The sequence below is a fragment of the Boleophthalmus pectinirostris genome, unplaced genomic scaffold (assembly GCF_026225935.1).
Source record: "Boleophthalmus pectinirostris isolate CB_2022bp ecotype Guang Dong unplaced genomic scaffold, ASM2622593v1 HiC_scaffold_17, whole genome shotgun sequence".
Taxonomy (NCBI): domain Eukaryota; kingdom Metazoa; phylum Chordata; class Actinopteri; order Gobiiformes; family Gobiidae; genus Boleophthalmus; species Boleophthalmus pectinirostris.
The window spans coordinates 28,918,254-28,934,112 of NW_026571115.1; the positions used below are offsets into that span (position 1 = coordinate 28,918,254).

The 15,859-nt window shown below is 38.4% G+C and overlaps 1 protein-coding gene across 1 annotated transcript; it reads left to right on the forward strand.

The window, feature by feature from the left end:
- The first annotated feature begins 9,314 nt into the window (after positions 1-9,314).
- alkbh7 (alkB homolog 7) lies at positions 9,315-15,148 on the forward strand. The gene is made up of 5 exons (XM_020920786.2): positions 9,315-9,581; positions 10,561-10,668; positions 11,314-11,487; positions 12,908-13,032; positions 14,267-15,148. The coding sequence occupies exons 1-5, from the start codon at positions 9,423-9,425 to the stop codon at positions 14,385-14,387; spliced, it is 687 nt and encodes a 228-aa protein (XP_020776445.1). The 5' UTR covers positions 9,315-9,422; the 3' UTR covers positions 14,388-15,148.
- Positions 15,149-15,859: the final 711 nt, after the last annotated feature.

Below are 15,859 nucleotides of genomic sequence, written 5' to 3' on the forward strand. Positions count from 1 at the left end.
CTATATCCCTCTGTCACTTTCTCACCATCTTTTCTCTCTTTCTCCTTCAGTTTTTCCCTCCCTCTTTCTTTCTCTATTCCTTCACTCTCCTTCTTTCTCTCTAAAGATGTATTTAGTTGAAAATGCATTTAGAGTGTCAGAAGAATTGAGCTTTTTGGATAGAATTTTGGTAACTTTTCTGTAATTTTCAAGACATTTTTCAACTTTTCTTTCTCAAATTGCTTCTTGATTGGTGTAAAACTATAATTTATGTTTACAAAAGGCATTATTCCACAAAAGTAAGTCAAAATTAGATCATCATAGAAATTCTACTAATGTTGTGTTGTTTCGTCATCAAAAACATGCCTGAAGAGTTTTTACCCGGGCCTGGAATACTTCCAACTCTGCTAACAAACTCCTTGAAAAACACGAGTGTGAGTTAGTATTAACCCTCTATCAGAAGCAAAATATGCCTTTAACATTTATTCGTATGGAGCAGATCTTTTAGTGTGTGTGTTAACTGCTTTTATTATTATTTTATTTTAGAGCTGCTTTATTAAAATTTCATTTTTTGTAAGGAAACTCACTAAATCAGGACTAAACCAGTTCTAAACCAGTACTGAACCAGATCTAAACTAGGTCTAAATTGGGTCTAAACCAGGTCTAAACCAGAACTAAATCAGATCCAAACTAGGTCTAAACCAGGACTAAACCTATCACGCAGGTAAATTGGACTCAAATGCAACACATGTACACCGGCAAAAAAAGTTTTATTTAAATAACAGAAAGTGTCCTATAACAGGAAATGTTTATAATGGCAACTCAGACTGGAAATACAACAGAGGAATATATGATATTAAGTGTGAACGAAAATATCTTCCAAGACTGGGAAATGTATTAGTAAAAATGGACTGGGAATAAACTCAGGAACAAACTCAGGAACAGGGACAACAAATCGGGAAACACAGAATTGCAGAAGAAGCAAACAGATTAGATTCAGGGGTTATGATTCAGGGTTTTCAGGAGCTTGAGTGTCTGTCTTAACAGGTTGACAATCTGGCAAAAACGGAAGGAGCAGAGGGAGTATATATAGACTGGGCCTGGGCTGATTACAGAATGAGGGGCAGCTGTAGGGAAAGGAGGGAGGTGGCAAAAGGAGGACCGGAACAGACTGAGAATTGGAACTGGACTGGGGAAAACAAGTAAACAAAACTGTGACAAAAACAGGTCTAAACCAGAACTAAACCAGGTCTAAACATGGACTAAACCAGGTCTAAACTGGGTCTAAACCAGGTCTAAACCAGGTCTAAACCAAGTCTAAACCAGAACTAAACTAGGTCTAAACATGGACTAAACCAGGTCTAAACCAGAACTAAACCAGGTCTAAACCAGAAACTAAACCAAGTCTAAACATGGACTAAACCAGGTCTAAATCGGGTCTAAACCAGGTCTAAACCAGGTCTAAACCAAGTCTAAACCAGAACTAAACTAGGTCTAAACATGGACTAAACCAGGTCTAAACCAGAACTAAACCAGGTCTAAACCAGAACTAAACCAAGTCTAAACATGGACTAAACCAGGTCTAAATCGGGTCTAAACCAGGTCTAAACCAGGTCTAAACCAAGTCTAAACCAGAACTAAACCAGGTCTAAACCAGAACTAAATCAGATCCAAACTAGGTCTAAACCAGGACTCAACCAGGTTTAAACATGGACTAAACCAGGTCTAAACCAAGTCTAAACCAGAACTAAACCAGGTCTAAACCAGGTCTAAACATGGACTAAACCGGGTCTAAACTGGGTCTAAGCCTAAACTAAACCAGAACTAAACCAGGTCTAAACCAAATCATTTCAGCACCATGGACAGCAGCTGTAGAGTAAAGTATGGAAATGCCTCCTCCAGCTTGATAAAAACTGTAAATTTGTAGATTGTTGATGGCTCCACAAAACCCGAGCAGAAGTGACGTTTGTTTTTATGTCTGTTTTGTGACATGTTTGGAAAATATAGTGAGAAAATCAACTTTATTACTAATGTAAATGATCAGGTTTTTTTTTTGCCTTAAATACCATATAATCGATACTGGATTACTGACTTGTCCCTTCATTTGAGAGTTGGATACTACCACATTTTAGATCAGAAAATACTATGACTTTAATACCACTCCAAACGTCAAAAATGCACAATAATAAGCACGTTCTACTAGAGAGACAGAGCCCAACTTATGTGCGAATGGTCAAAACAGGCCGTGTGATTAATCTGCTTTAATTTGTGGGATGATGTGTCCATTTGTTTTGATTAATTGTGTTATCATTGGCAGCCCTACTTATAATTTTCATGAGTTTATGTTTTTTGTTTTTTTTGCCTCAGACAGATGATGTAATAAACAAATCTTATGTTTATTTGTTCATCTATTTTTTGTTGTTCTCATGTGTTATGTTTAAGCATTGTTCTTCAATAAAGAAAAAAAAAAAAAAAAAGAAAAAGAAAATCTCTAATGGGCTAGAATCATTTTAGCACCATGGACAGTGTCTGGCCAAAAAACAAACAAACAAAAACAAAAAAAAAAAGCTGCATGCACACAGTACTAGACGTAGGTTAGTCTGCGTAGGAGCTGTAAGAGTACTTTAAACATCTGAACAAGGATTTAACATAAAAAATAATTCTAACATGACATCACAGCATCTGATATTGCTGTTTTTATTTGGATTACAGAGTGGTGTTTAGTCGCGGAGGTAGACAAAAGAACTATTAGATTTATAGACTTTTCAGCCAATATCTGATATTTGGCTTCAATATATCGTCCATCTTTAGTTAGAATGTGCTTTTTGTGGTTGGACAAAGGCCAAATCAGAACAATAACTCACCAAATTTCAGAATCTTAAACCAAAGAGCAGTGATTACGCACTCTCCATCTTCAATCACATTAAGGTTTAAGGTTTGAAGCTTTAAAAATGTGATAGATTTTCCTGTGATGGGAATTTCAGCACCATGGACAGCGTCCAAACACCATGTTGGCTGCGTTGGCAGTGTAAGGTATTGATGAATGTACAGATGCACTGATCCAGCTTTTTCAGATACTGATTTAGACACTAGAGCTTGAAGTATTTGACAATACCCGATATCAACTGATACTACTGCAAAGACTGATAACAGTGTTTATTTCCTTTAAATAAAAATAAAATAAGACAAAACTGTGATGTGTTATTTATCCCTAAATAAAAGTTTTTTAAAAAAAAGACACTTTATGGGGAACAATCAGTAAATAGTCTTATTACATCAGTTTTTATGTTCAATCAGGATATAGAGTTTTCAGAATTGGCGCCGATATCCGATACTGGTATCAGATCAGTGCATCCTTAGATAAAAGACAAGATGATAAAAGACACTGCTCTGATTATGAACAAACTGGGCTTTCTGTAAAACAGCTGCTACTCGACCAGCACAGATGCTGCTATTGAGTATAAGAAGAATTACATTTGTTTTTAAAGCTCAATCTATTTTACAAATAAAAATGTAATCAAATGTTTCTTGTGAATAAATATGTCAGTAAAAATATCTATATTAAAAGTGCAATGTGGAACTTTTCATGTGGAAGCTCCACCTCCTGCTTTTGCTTATTTGCCTAGAATGTTCCACAGAGTGACATTAAAATGATCTATTGTGCATATATTCAACTACAGATGTTTTTATTGCTCAAAAATACATTGAAGAACATGTATTCTTAGTGTGAACAGAGTCTCCTCTCCTCAGATCTGACTTATGACTTGGCCTGAGGCATCAGCTGCTTGTTTCCATCCAGATGGATCAGTTCTGTGGATCATTCTGTGAAAAGCCATCTCCATGGAGACAAGCAGGCACCAGGCCTCATCAGAAAAGTTACATAGTGCTCTTTTATTGCACTAGATTAGTCACGCTTACAAGAGCTAAGTCATTAGATCCGATTCAAGGCTAGATTTGTTTTTCAATAGAACGAGATTGAACCAGCAAATAACACATAATTCACATTCACCGGTAGAATAAAAATCAGCTGGATTCAAGTCAAGATTACTCAAATTCTGCCAAATCTTCTAAGTTCAGATCATTTGAAGCCATTCTTTTGTTTTTTGCCATGTTAAAATGGCTGGCAGAGCTGTGCGTCTGCTAGTCAGAGGCAGGCACCTAAAAAGGCGTGTTTGGAGTCAATGATTCATGCGACATTCATAATTCACCGACCTGATGCATGTGGAGCGCAGTGACCCTGCTGAACCAAGTCCTCCAGCTCCACCAGGATAACGCTCATGAGGACCCAAGCTCACACACCCCCTGCTGGAGAAGAGCAGCGAGGATTTACAAGAGCAGACAATAAATTTATGAAGTACATGTTATTGCAGACATTTTTAGTAAAGAAAGTAGGGAGTTGATTTTTACTGTCACGTTTGTGTTTGAATGGACATTAGAGGTGTTCAGCTTTCAGTAAAAAAAGACCTATTGTGCTTGTGTCTGGTGTATAGTTATAATCTATGACACCCGTGGATCATTATGTTTAAATATTTATATTTTAAACTGTAATATTAATCTAAAACGACTTAAAAAAAAAAAACCAAAAGTCAGCTGATTTCCATGTTAAAAAACTCAATGGGAGCGGACATTGCTGTAAACGTCATCTCAACAAAGAGCTGTGAAGCTGTTGGCACCTTCTGTGGATAGCTGCAGATCACTCTAGCGAGCTGTGGATTTTTATTAATTAGTACCAAAATGACTACAGTACATGAATCACCGATTAAGAAAGTTCAAGTGCAGAATGAAGTAAGAAAAGAGCAGTGGAAGCAATAACAATATCTTGCTCAAACATGTATGAATCAGCACATGAATCTAAATACAACCTTGAGACAGTAAACGAGAAGGGAAACTATAACATGGGCAAAAGCTTTAAAAAGTCCATTTTAGCTGCTTCAATAAATCAGGTAACAATCAAGAATATATCAGGTCTATAATCTAAAGGAGCCTTGGCGGTCCCCTGGAAGGAGCTGGAGGAAGTGTCCGGGGTGAAGGAAGTCTGGGAGTCCCTGCTTAGACTCCTGCATCCATGACCCGACCCCGGATAAGCAAAAGAAAATGGATGGATGGATGGACAGATATTCTAAATCTGGGTAAACCAGGATTAAAACATTACAAAACCAGGGCTAAACCAACCAGTACTGAATCAAGTCCAAACCAGTACCAGGTCCAAAACAGAACTACACCAGGTCCACACGACAAAACAAAGTTTAAATAGGAATAAAGAAGAAACAAATCCTGTGAGTCCCTGCCTCAAGTGGAGCAGTTCAAGTATCTCTGTATCTGTCTTGTTCATGAGCGAGGGGAGGATGGAGCGTGAGATTGACAGGTGGATCAGTGCAGCGTCTGCAGTGATCAGACTGTTCTGGTGAAGAAGGAGCCAAGTCCAAAAGCAAAGCTCTCGATTTACCCTCAATCTATGTCCCTGCCCTCACCTGTGCTCATGAGCTTTGGGTAATGACCGAAAGGACAAGATCACGGATACAAGCAGTAGAAATGAGTTTCCTCCGCAGATTCCATCCACACTAGTATGTATTCGAGACGTTTTCGATGTGGATGCAGTGCTCGTCCACACTAATCCAATGAAAACAGAAAACAGCTCCAGAGACGGAACGATCTGGTGACGCCAGCTCCCACGAACTCATCTGAGTACAGATCTGATCCGGCACCGTGTGGACGCATGAAAACACTGATACACTGACGTAGATATGTAAGTAATTCACCGCCAAAACGCTAAGAGGCTAGAATATATATCCATTCATATATACGGTTTGTGTGTACGACCTGCAGACGTATAATCTCTAAAAAGTTTAATATGAACCATTGCCAACGTGATAGAAGCACAGAACAGACTCACCATCAGCAGAACACCCCTCTGTCACAGAAAGAACACTCATATTCCACTGAGTCGTGTCCTTTAGTCCGACAGAAGCTGAACCGCATCAGCGCACAATATCAAGCTGTTTTTTGAGCGCTCAGTTTATGCAAATGAGCCATGCGGCTTTAAGTTTTGTTTTTGTAAAACGTAAACAAATATGCTCAAGGCTGTGTGGATAGAGAAGTCTTGCGGACACAGAAACGTGTCTGGACGCAAATAGTTTCCAATACGGTGATACGGTGATTCATTTCAGTGTAAACCTTAGAGAGAGGGTGAGGAACTCGGCCACACGGGAGGAGCTCGGAGTAGAGCTGCTGCGCCTCCATGTTGAGAGGAGCATCTGAGGGGAGGGCATCTGATCTGGATGCCTCCTGGGAACGTCTTGAGGTCCCATCCAAGAAGGACATGGAGGAAGTGTCTGGGGTGTGGGAAGTCTGGAGGTCCCTGCTCAAACCTGGCCCTGAATAATCGGAAGAAAATGGATGGACTCAACTTTTATAGACGACAGTGTGGACTTTTGACCTTTTACAAGATATTCTATTTTACTTTGAATTGTTAATCGCTATGGGAACGATGTTAGATTGATCACTTTGACACTCATGGGTGCCATTTTGAGGACCGTGGAAAGACAGAATATTTTGTTTGTTACTTACTCGTTTAGTGTTATGTCAACCATCCCAGTTTATCACCGCTCGCTAAGATTAATGATACAATGGGGTAATCTTGACATTCTGTTGCCTGGGGTCCTGTTTTCTTGCAGATCCCACCACTTGTGAACCGTAGTGGGAGCACATGTGTGGCGCTGAGCTAACAGAGCCAGCGTGATCGTGCCTGCAGGACACACAGGCGCGCTCATGATCCCACCGTCAGCCAATCATAAACGCTGTAAACGACTGCGCCAACCGGGAATTAGACGGGCCCCAAACGCTCATCATGGCTGGGTGAGTGCAGCGCTCGGGGCATTGGTCATGTGTGTGTGTGTTTGTGTGTGTGTGTGTGTGTGTGTGCGTGTGCGTGTGAGGGTGCAGTGGGAGAAAGGGGGAGGAGGGGAGCGTGAGAGAAAAAGAGAAAGAGATGATACAGTGTAAGAGAAAGGGTGAGAGAAAGAAAATGAGAAGGAGAGCGAAGGGAACGGAGAACGAAACAAGAGGCAGAAACTGATAGAAAAAGAGATGGTGAGAGAAGGAGATGGAGAGAGAAATGCAGGAAAAAGATGGATATATATATATTAAAAAGAGAGAAAGAAGGGGAGACAGGGGAACTGAGAAAGCAAGAGACAGAGAGGGAGAAAAAACTGAGGGAGAGAGGGAGACTTTTATTGTATCTGCCAAAACATTTTGCCATTGCATTTCTAGAAAGAGAAAGTGATAGAGAGTGAGTGAGTGTGTGTGTGTGTGAGAGAGATTGTGTGTGTGTGTTTGAGAGAGAGAGAGAGACAGAGAGAGAGAAAGAGGAGAGAGAGAGTGTGGCTGCTTTGTGCATGCTCAGTGACCGCGACAGGACTCACAGAAGGAGCACTAATAGTCTGAGCAATACGACTGTGTGTGTTATGGATATGTGACTATAATAGTGCGTGTGTGTGCGTGTGTGTGTTATGGATATGTGACTATAATAGTGCGTGTGTGTGCGTGTGTGTGTGTGTGTGTGCGTGTGTGTTATGGATATGTGGCTGTAATAGTGTGTGTGCCAATGAAGTGGGCAGCTGGAATCATTAGCATTAGTAATATAGTAATGGCTTCACTTCAGTAGGTTTAGAGCACTGGTTCACAAACTGAAGCCTCAAGCGAATGTGGAATGACCTAGAGGGGACGCAAGGAGTAAAAATAGACATTTTATCCAGATTTGATACAAATTAGGATTATTTGGATCCCTCAGGATAGCCTTAAAGCCCCAGTATGTAACTGTTTTGCCAAAAATATACTAAAATAAAACCATGTTTTTCCACAGTTGAACTGAAAAACACAAATGTGCAGTCTTACACTGAGCAGGCCACAAATCTGACTCTGATTTGACCTCCTGCTTGTTTCTGTGGAAATGTTGTTTGTTTGATTATAATATTTCACATTATAGCATGAAACCTCCATACATCTCCAACATTTTCTCCAATATTCTCCATGGAGAATATTCTGAAGAACGGCTTTAACTTTCTGTTTTCATGGAATCATGTAGCTGACTTTCTATCTCGGGAAAGTTACATACTATCACTTTAAAGTTTTAAATGTGATGCACATGTTTGTCTACAAGCAAATATTCAAACTATTAAATATTATATAATGTGTTCAGCTTCGTACACAGCTGGTCATTTGTGAACCACTGGTTTAAAATAGGCCTATTTATTTAGTGTTCATATCTCTATAAGTATCATCTTTTTAACAGGATGAGGATAAAGCAGATGAACATAATGAAGATACCTGGTGATGATGTGATCATGTGGAAGTCCTCACAGCTCTCCAAATATCAGGCCTACAGCAAAGGGCACTGAAAAATAGGGAACAATGAGTGAATAGTTACAAAAAAAAACAAAGCATTTGCAGTAGGGTATATTACTTTTCTATGGTGTATTTGTTAAATGTGTGTTTATAACAAAACAAAACAAAAAAAAGCGTCAAGTAGGTTCGTCTCTCCACAGATCTGACCTGTAAATTTACCTGTTGCCATCAACTGTTTGTTTCCATGAGCACCTTTAAAAAATAAAAATAAAAAATCAAAGACATATTTACGTCCAGGATGATACAGAATGATATTTTACACTTTAACTGCATAGAATTTACCAGTGAATGTAAACACAGACTGTCCAGTGTCCAGAGCCTGTAGCCTAGCTTGTTTTTTTCAGATTGTTACTTAATTAAAAAGTAATGCATGTCATGACTTTAGTTAAAATTGAATTGTTGCATGGACTACGCTTTAATTGAGTCAGACAATATTTAAATTAAAATAGGGGAAAATTAAGAAAGAAAAAAAAAAAACGTAGATGCCAGCCTAGACTAGCTAATTTGTGCATTGAAAGGCTACCCAGGGAAGCAAGCAAATTTTTTGACTTTATCTAAGAATTAAAAAATAAAAAATAAAACAAAAGATTAAAAAATTTACCTGATCAAGATCGAAATATGAAATCCATGGTCCTCTAGTTTGTCCAGCGACCCACGTGTTTTCAGAGCAAAAAATAAAAGTCTGCTGCCCCTCCGTGGGCATTTTGCCGCACTGCAGGCATGAAACTGAATGTATAACGTCAACGTTCCTCAAAAAAGCTACAAAATCACCGTATATGACAAGACGGGGATAGACAAAATATTAGACAATTAACTATGGTTGAAATAATAAAAATACGTGCTTTTGTCAGCCTTTTAACACAATTTATTCAAGTTTCCATAGCTACGGCGCTTTTGAACTACACTCCCCACAATGCAACGGCGTTCAAAATGGCGTGTCGCGTAGTCGCATGAATGTTATCAGCTGGTGAACTTGTAAACATTGCCTCGGATAAACAAAAGTATACGGCGACTTTGTTTCTTAGCTTTGCACCACGATAATGCGGCTTTTTGGCAACGTTTTGAAGTGTTTAGGTAAAAGATCGTTGGTTTATTCGTGTCGGCAGCTCTGTAATGCTAACAGACAGCTAGCTCTGGGGGAGGACACAATCCTGATCGTGGGATCGAACCCGCAACTTCTGCAGCGGCTCGGCTCACAGGTACAGACACGGCTGACTAACAAAGGTCCATTAAAGGTCCATTAAAATGTTTTATATTACACAAAGTTGATTGTTGTGAGCTTTAAGCCATGTTATAATACTGTTATCTCCTCAAAAACAGACCTAGAGTTGTGTTTTGTTTCATTCACACGTTTGAGTAACCATTTATTATTAGTTTAAAGCTCAAAATTCCCTGTGCATCCACCTTGTGATGTCATGTAGTGGTAGTTTTCAAATTAACATCCACATTTTACCTTTAGTTCACTAGAGATTGGAAATGCCGGGCTTGAAATCATCCAAATGATCCTAGTGAAGGTGTATGGAGTTTAAAAACACAGTGGGGCACTTCCTGTTTTTTTCTGAGCCTAAATATACAGGGTTTGTGTGTTAAACATGTGTGAATGAAACAACACAAAACTACAGGCATGTTTATGATGAGGAAACGTCAAAACATAAATCATAAAATTGTGTAATATAGGCCCCTAATTTTGTGCATTTTAAGTTTTTTTGTTTTTTCTTTTAGTGAATTATGCCATTATGTTATTATATTGTTTTGTCTGTCATACAAATTTCTCCATACAATGTGAAATCATAAGCTTATAAAGGAGGTAAGTAAGAGGAATACATAAAAATTAATAGCTTTTAAGTTGAATAAGGCCTAAATTCATTGCATTAAAAATAAATTAAATAAAGGAATAAATAACTGAAAATGCATCTTCATGGACAGAAAGTGACAAAGAGAGCAAAAAGCTGACTTAAAGGTCCACTATGTAACTTTTCTCCATGGAGATGTTCCACAGTGTGATATTATCTTGCATTTATTCAACTACAGGTGCTTTTATAGCCCGAAAAACATGCATTCTTTATGCGGGAGTGTTTGCCTCTCCACAGATCTCACCTGTAACTCTGTCTGGTTACATCACCTTGTCTCCACGGAGAAAGATGTTAATATTTGTTATTAAATTCCTACTTTTTGCAGGTGGAGGTAAGACCAGGTTTCATCACGAAGGAAGAGGAGGCTGCTCTGCTGAAGGAGCTCGAGCCAGGACTGAAGAGAAAACGCTATGAGTTTGACCACTGGGACAATGTAAGACTAACTACCTACATTCATCATAGATTTAATGATGCTTCTGCAGCCCACGGGCCAACTTTTTTAAACACATTATTGGACAGGGAACAGTTAGAAGCGATGAATGGCAAGGAGCCCGCTTTTGGAGTGTCTTTGTCATTAAATGAAACAGCAGACAATGATTTAACTTAAAACTAATCATATTAAACATCAGCTGGCTTTCCCGGGGTCTGGTTATTTTAAACAAACAACAACAGATCAAACATACTTGAAGCTGCGTGTGAGAAATATACTTATTATACTTATTATAAAGCACTTTATACTTTTACCAGCAGCTAATGTCTGGTACATACTCCGCAGACTAATTCGCTCATGTCAATTTTAAAAAAGAAACCTTCCTCCCCCCAAAATTGGTTTAACTTTTGTTTGTGATTTTTCTACAGTCAACATTTCAAAGCAGTCCATTATGCAAAGTGTTTTTGCGAAATGCAGTGTCAATCTGGAGCTTTATAAATACAGTAAAAGGCTCTGGATTTCTTCTGCCCTTGATACAAATCTTTGCTAATTCTGGCCCACACATTCCCCACATTTTCAGCATTCACAACTGACTGCCCAGATTTTCTATTAACATAAACCATGTGAACTAAATGAGTCTTCCCGCAGGCTATCCACGGTTACAGGGAGACGGAGCGTCTGACGTGGGGACCTGCCTGTGCTGAGATCCTGACCAGAGTCCGGTCTTTGGCCTTCCCCCCAGGCAGTCCGCTCCTGGGACCGGTCCATGTCCTGGATCTGGACCAGAAAGGATACATCAAACCACACATCGACAGTGTCAAGGTACTTCCTCCATAAATAAATCATGCAGTTTTGGACAGAGTCTGATCACAATGAAGGATCACAATATAAATTTAAGAGTACAATTTAAATGCTTTTGTTTTTCATAATAGCTTCAGAATTCATTATTCAACCCCATAGATGTAATTATTGTCAGCTGAAAGGATTTTAAGACAAATCATTAATATGTCAAGTTTGTGGCGCCAGTCTCAAACAAATAAAGTCTGGACAAAGCCATAAGTCATATTTGGCCCAAGATACAAACTGTTAAATGAAAAAAACATGAATAATTAAACTGTATATAGCTTGTATTCTTGTAGTTTTAAAAAATGAACAACAATCACAACTGAAACTGTGTTGCCAAAGACTTACCCTGCAGGTAGAAACACATCCAAGTTTGTCTCATTCTCAGTTGATGGACCAGTGGCGGTTCTAGGATTTTTCTGAAACAGGGGCCATTAAGGGGACACTTGTTACATTCAGGAGCCAAGTGCAGTTTACATCCAAGCACAGAAATAATTAATTCAGTACGGTTTGAATACAAGCATACACAGTTAAAAAAAAATATTTAAAAAAAGCCCTCCACAGGTCTGCTTCTTCTCCCATTAAGTTTTACTGATGCAATAGGTCTGCTGCCACCAAGAATTTGGGGGTAGAATTGCATCAGTGATCATTGAATTATTTATTTTTTTTATTCTTCAATATATTCAACTAAATACAGTCACATAGATAACACATACAGTACGGGGGTGGTGTGCAGTAGTTACAAGAGAGTAAAAGAAAGAATACAAAACAATACAAAACAATACATTGGATAAGACCCCAAACTAAGTATACTTAAATAAATAATTGTATCAAAGTGTAGGGGAGAGTGATATTGTTATAAGTATTTATTATATATATTATGTTTTAAGAGCTTTTTGGTTTTGGACCTGTTTTATTGTTTGGAAATATTGCTGTATTTCGTTATTATAATGATGACCATTTGGTTTGTTTGGAGTCCAGTTTGTTTTGTGTATATGATATTTGGCCTGCATCATGAATTCTGATCATGATCATTGAATTGACTGACCATGATCATTGAATTCTCTGGTTGTTCTTCTCGTCAGGTGATTGGCAGAACAGGGGCACATCAGGGGCCAATCAGATTAGAGGTGGTCCCTGGACAGACCAGGCCTCATGTGAAAGCTGCAGAGGCTGCTCGGGTTTAGGTAGTGATTTCTCTAATTCAGAGCCGATGAGAGGCATTATAAATTTAAATCAGCTGGATTTCAGATTTGATAAAAATGCCAAATTATAGCATAAACATCATTGTGATGATGTCTAGTGTTTTTGTAATTAAGAATAAGTCAAAATTATAATTGTTATCAGTATAAGCTATATTACATTGTCTCTCATATTCATTCTTATGTTCATGTTTCAGTTCTGTGGCAGCACCATCGCTGGCCTGAACCTGCTGTCTGCCAGTGTCATGCGTTTAGTAAAGCAGGACTCCCCACATGAATGGCTGGACCTTCTCTTACCTCGATACTCGCTCTATATTATGAGGTACAATCTATCCAACATTTAAAGATACTGTACTGAGCAAAATGGACTCTTGTAATCTTTAAGCCATGTTATAATGTAACCACAAAACAGACCTGGAGTTGTGTTTTGTTTCATTTGCGCATGTCTGAGTAATCATTTATTATTCGAGTGCCTACATCCAAAGCTCAAAATGCTCTGCTGCACCTTGTGATGTCATGAAGCTGTGGTTTTCAATTTAACAGCTCCTTTTACCTTTATTTCAGTAGAGATTGTCAATTCCAGTGCTGAAGTCATCCAAATGATGAAGGTGAACTCACCTTAAATATGCAGGGTTTTTGTGTTAAACATGTGTGAATGAAACAAAACACAACTTCAGGCATGTTTGTGATGAGGAAACATTATAACATAGATCAGAAAATGGCGTAATATGGACCCTTTAAAACAGTGTTTCCCAAACTTTTTTTCTGGGGACCCATATTTTAAAAGTCACAAACCTTCACAACCCAAGTCAATAGACATTATTCGTAAATCACAGAATAAAGGTGGATTTGACCATTATTGAACATTAATGAGGATATTTTATTGTTGACTGAGTGATTGTGTCTCTCTGAACAATTAGTATTACTCAAGTTTTAAACAATGAAAAACAATCATTGAAGCAGCAGTAAAATGATCCATAAGTCACCTATTTGGACATTAAATGTGGCCCATTTCTTTTTCTTTTCAACATGCAATTCAACCAGCAATACTGGAACAAAATAGTCAATAAAATAATTACAAATAGATTAGAAATTATACAAAACATGTCTTAAAATTTCAAAATTTCTAATGAGATAGTTGGGCCTGTCTGCATTTTTGTAGTCTGTTTCAGTCCGGGGTGCAGAAGGAAGCGTACAGCAGCAGATCAGCCGCAGAATTCAGTCTGTTTCTGTGCTTTGTCTTCATTTTTGTGAGCACAAAAAATCCCAATTCACACATATACTGTACGTAGTAGTGAAAGGAATAAGCATAGAAATACTGGCTCCTACTGAGGACAGGATCTTCTGACGAAATGCTTATCCAGAATATCGATAAAGTCACAGATCCATGTATCCACCTATATATTGCAGACCGACATGCAGATCATGACAAGGCGACCCAAAAATAATCTCTTGTGACTCACCTGAGGGTCACGGACCAGTCTTTGGGAAACAACGCTTTAAAAAACAATTGATTCATTTGCTGTACTTTTGTAACTTGTTCTTGTCTTTTCCAGAGATGAAGCCAGATATGAGTTCACCCACGAGATTCTGAAGGACGAGGAGTCGGTGTTCAACGGGCAGCGGGTGCCACGGCAACGGAGGATCTCAGTTATATGTCGGAACCTGCCCAGCTGATGAGACCAACGAAGTAATAATAAAGGCTAGAGAGAGATCGTCGCCATGGGAACCTGTAGTAACCAAAATCAAGTTCCAGCAGCCATGTTGTGACTGTAAAACTCTGCACGCATACAAACTACAAGTATAGATCTCTCAAGCCTTTATTTATACCTCACTGGAACCAAAATGAACTTTTACAGCAGACAAAATCATAAAGAATCATATTTCACAGCTTTTTCTGAGGTGATAAATATTCTTTCAACACACATGAAAGATACAGCAATAGTAAATAGGGTTAAATTAAGTTCACCCCAAAACTTAAAGGAAAACTGTGTAACTTTTCTGGTGGATATTACATGGAGATATTACTATTTTGGCTTCATTATTACAAGCAATGGAAATAAATCACAATGGAGAACGGTTAAAGTTCAGATCTATGGAGAGGTAAGCCTGCATATGGTAAAAAATCATGTTTTTTAAGGTATTTATGAGCAATAAAACACCTGTAAATGAATAAATGTCATACTATGGAACATTCTAGCCAAAGAAATAACATATCCATAGCAGACACTCCATCTCTGAAGTTACATAGTTTACCTTTAATATAATGCAATTTTTTTGTTTTTGCCATATTTCTGACTGAATTTAATGTGTAAATATAATATATAAAATAAAATAATTATATTGTTTAACATGTTCTAGTCATAATTGTGGCATATTTTTACAATTTTTGAAAGAATGATAAACAAAAAATAAATAAAATAGAACTATCGCTTGGATTTTATTGAGTAATTGTTTTAATTTATATAAAATGTAATCATTCCATATTCTAAATCTCACTCAGTAATTGTGTGAGCTGTGAGTTAACAAAACTTGACCTCATGTCGGTCATGTAAATGTAGCGGCTTTAGTCCTAAGAAAACAAGTGCCTTCGAGACAAATGAGGATTTGGTGTTCGTTTACTTCACAGCTCCCCTCAACAAGAATTTAAAGAGATCCAATAAAGGATTTTTTTAATTTATCTTTTAATTATAATTTATTTTGCATTACATGTTTTTTCCACATTTGAATTTTGTAAAATATTTTTTCCAGGTGAAAGCTAACTCATTTATCGTATTTTCCGGGTTCTTAAGCCTCCAGCCCCATCAAAAAATGACAGCGCGCCCCACAATCCAGAGCACCCCATACACGAATCCACTCGGGTGTCCAGCACGACTTCAGTAAACTACAAAGCCGCACCACCCACAGCGCACATAAACACACACGGAGCAAACAGCGACCGCACAGCGAAACACACCCACAGTCACACTCATCACTCCACACCGACGAGGAACGGAACGGAGGAACGAACGGAAAAAAGCGAGCGCAATGTGCCACTTCGAGACCCAACTGAACAACTGAGTTACTGCGAACACGCCGACAATCCAGCGGTCCCAGACAGCACCCTCCCTACACGCCACAACTGAACAAAGCCCAGAGTCACCGTGAAC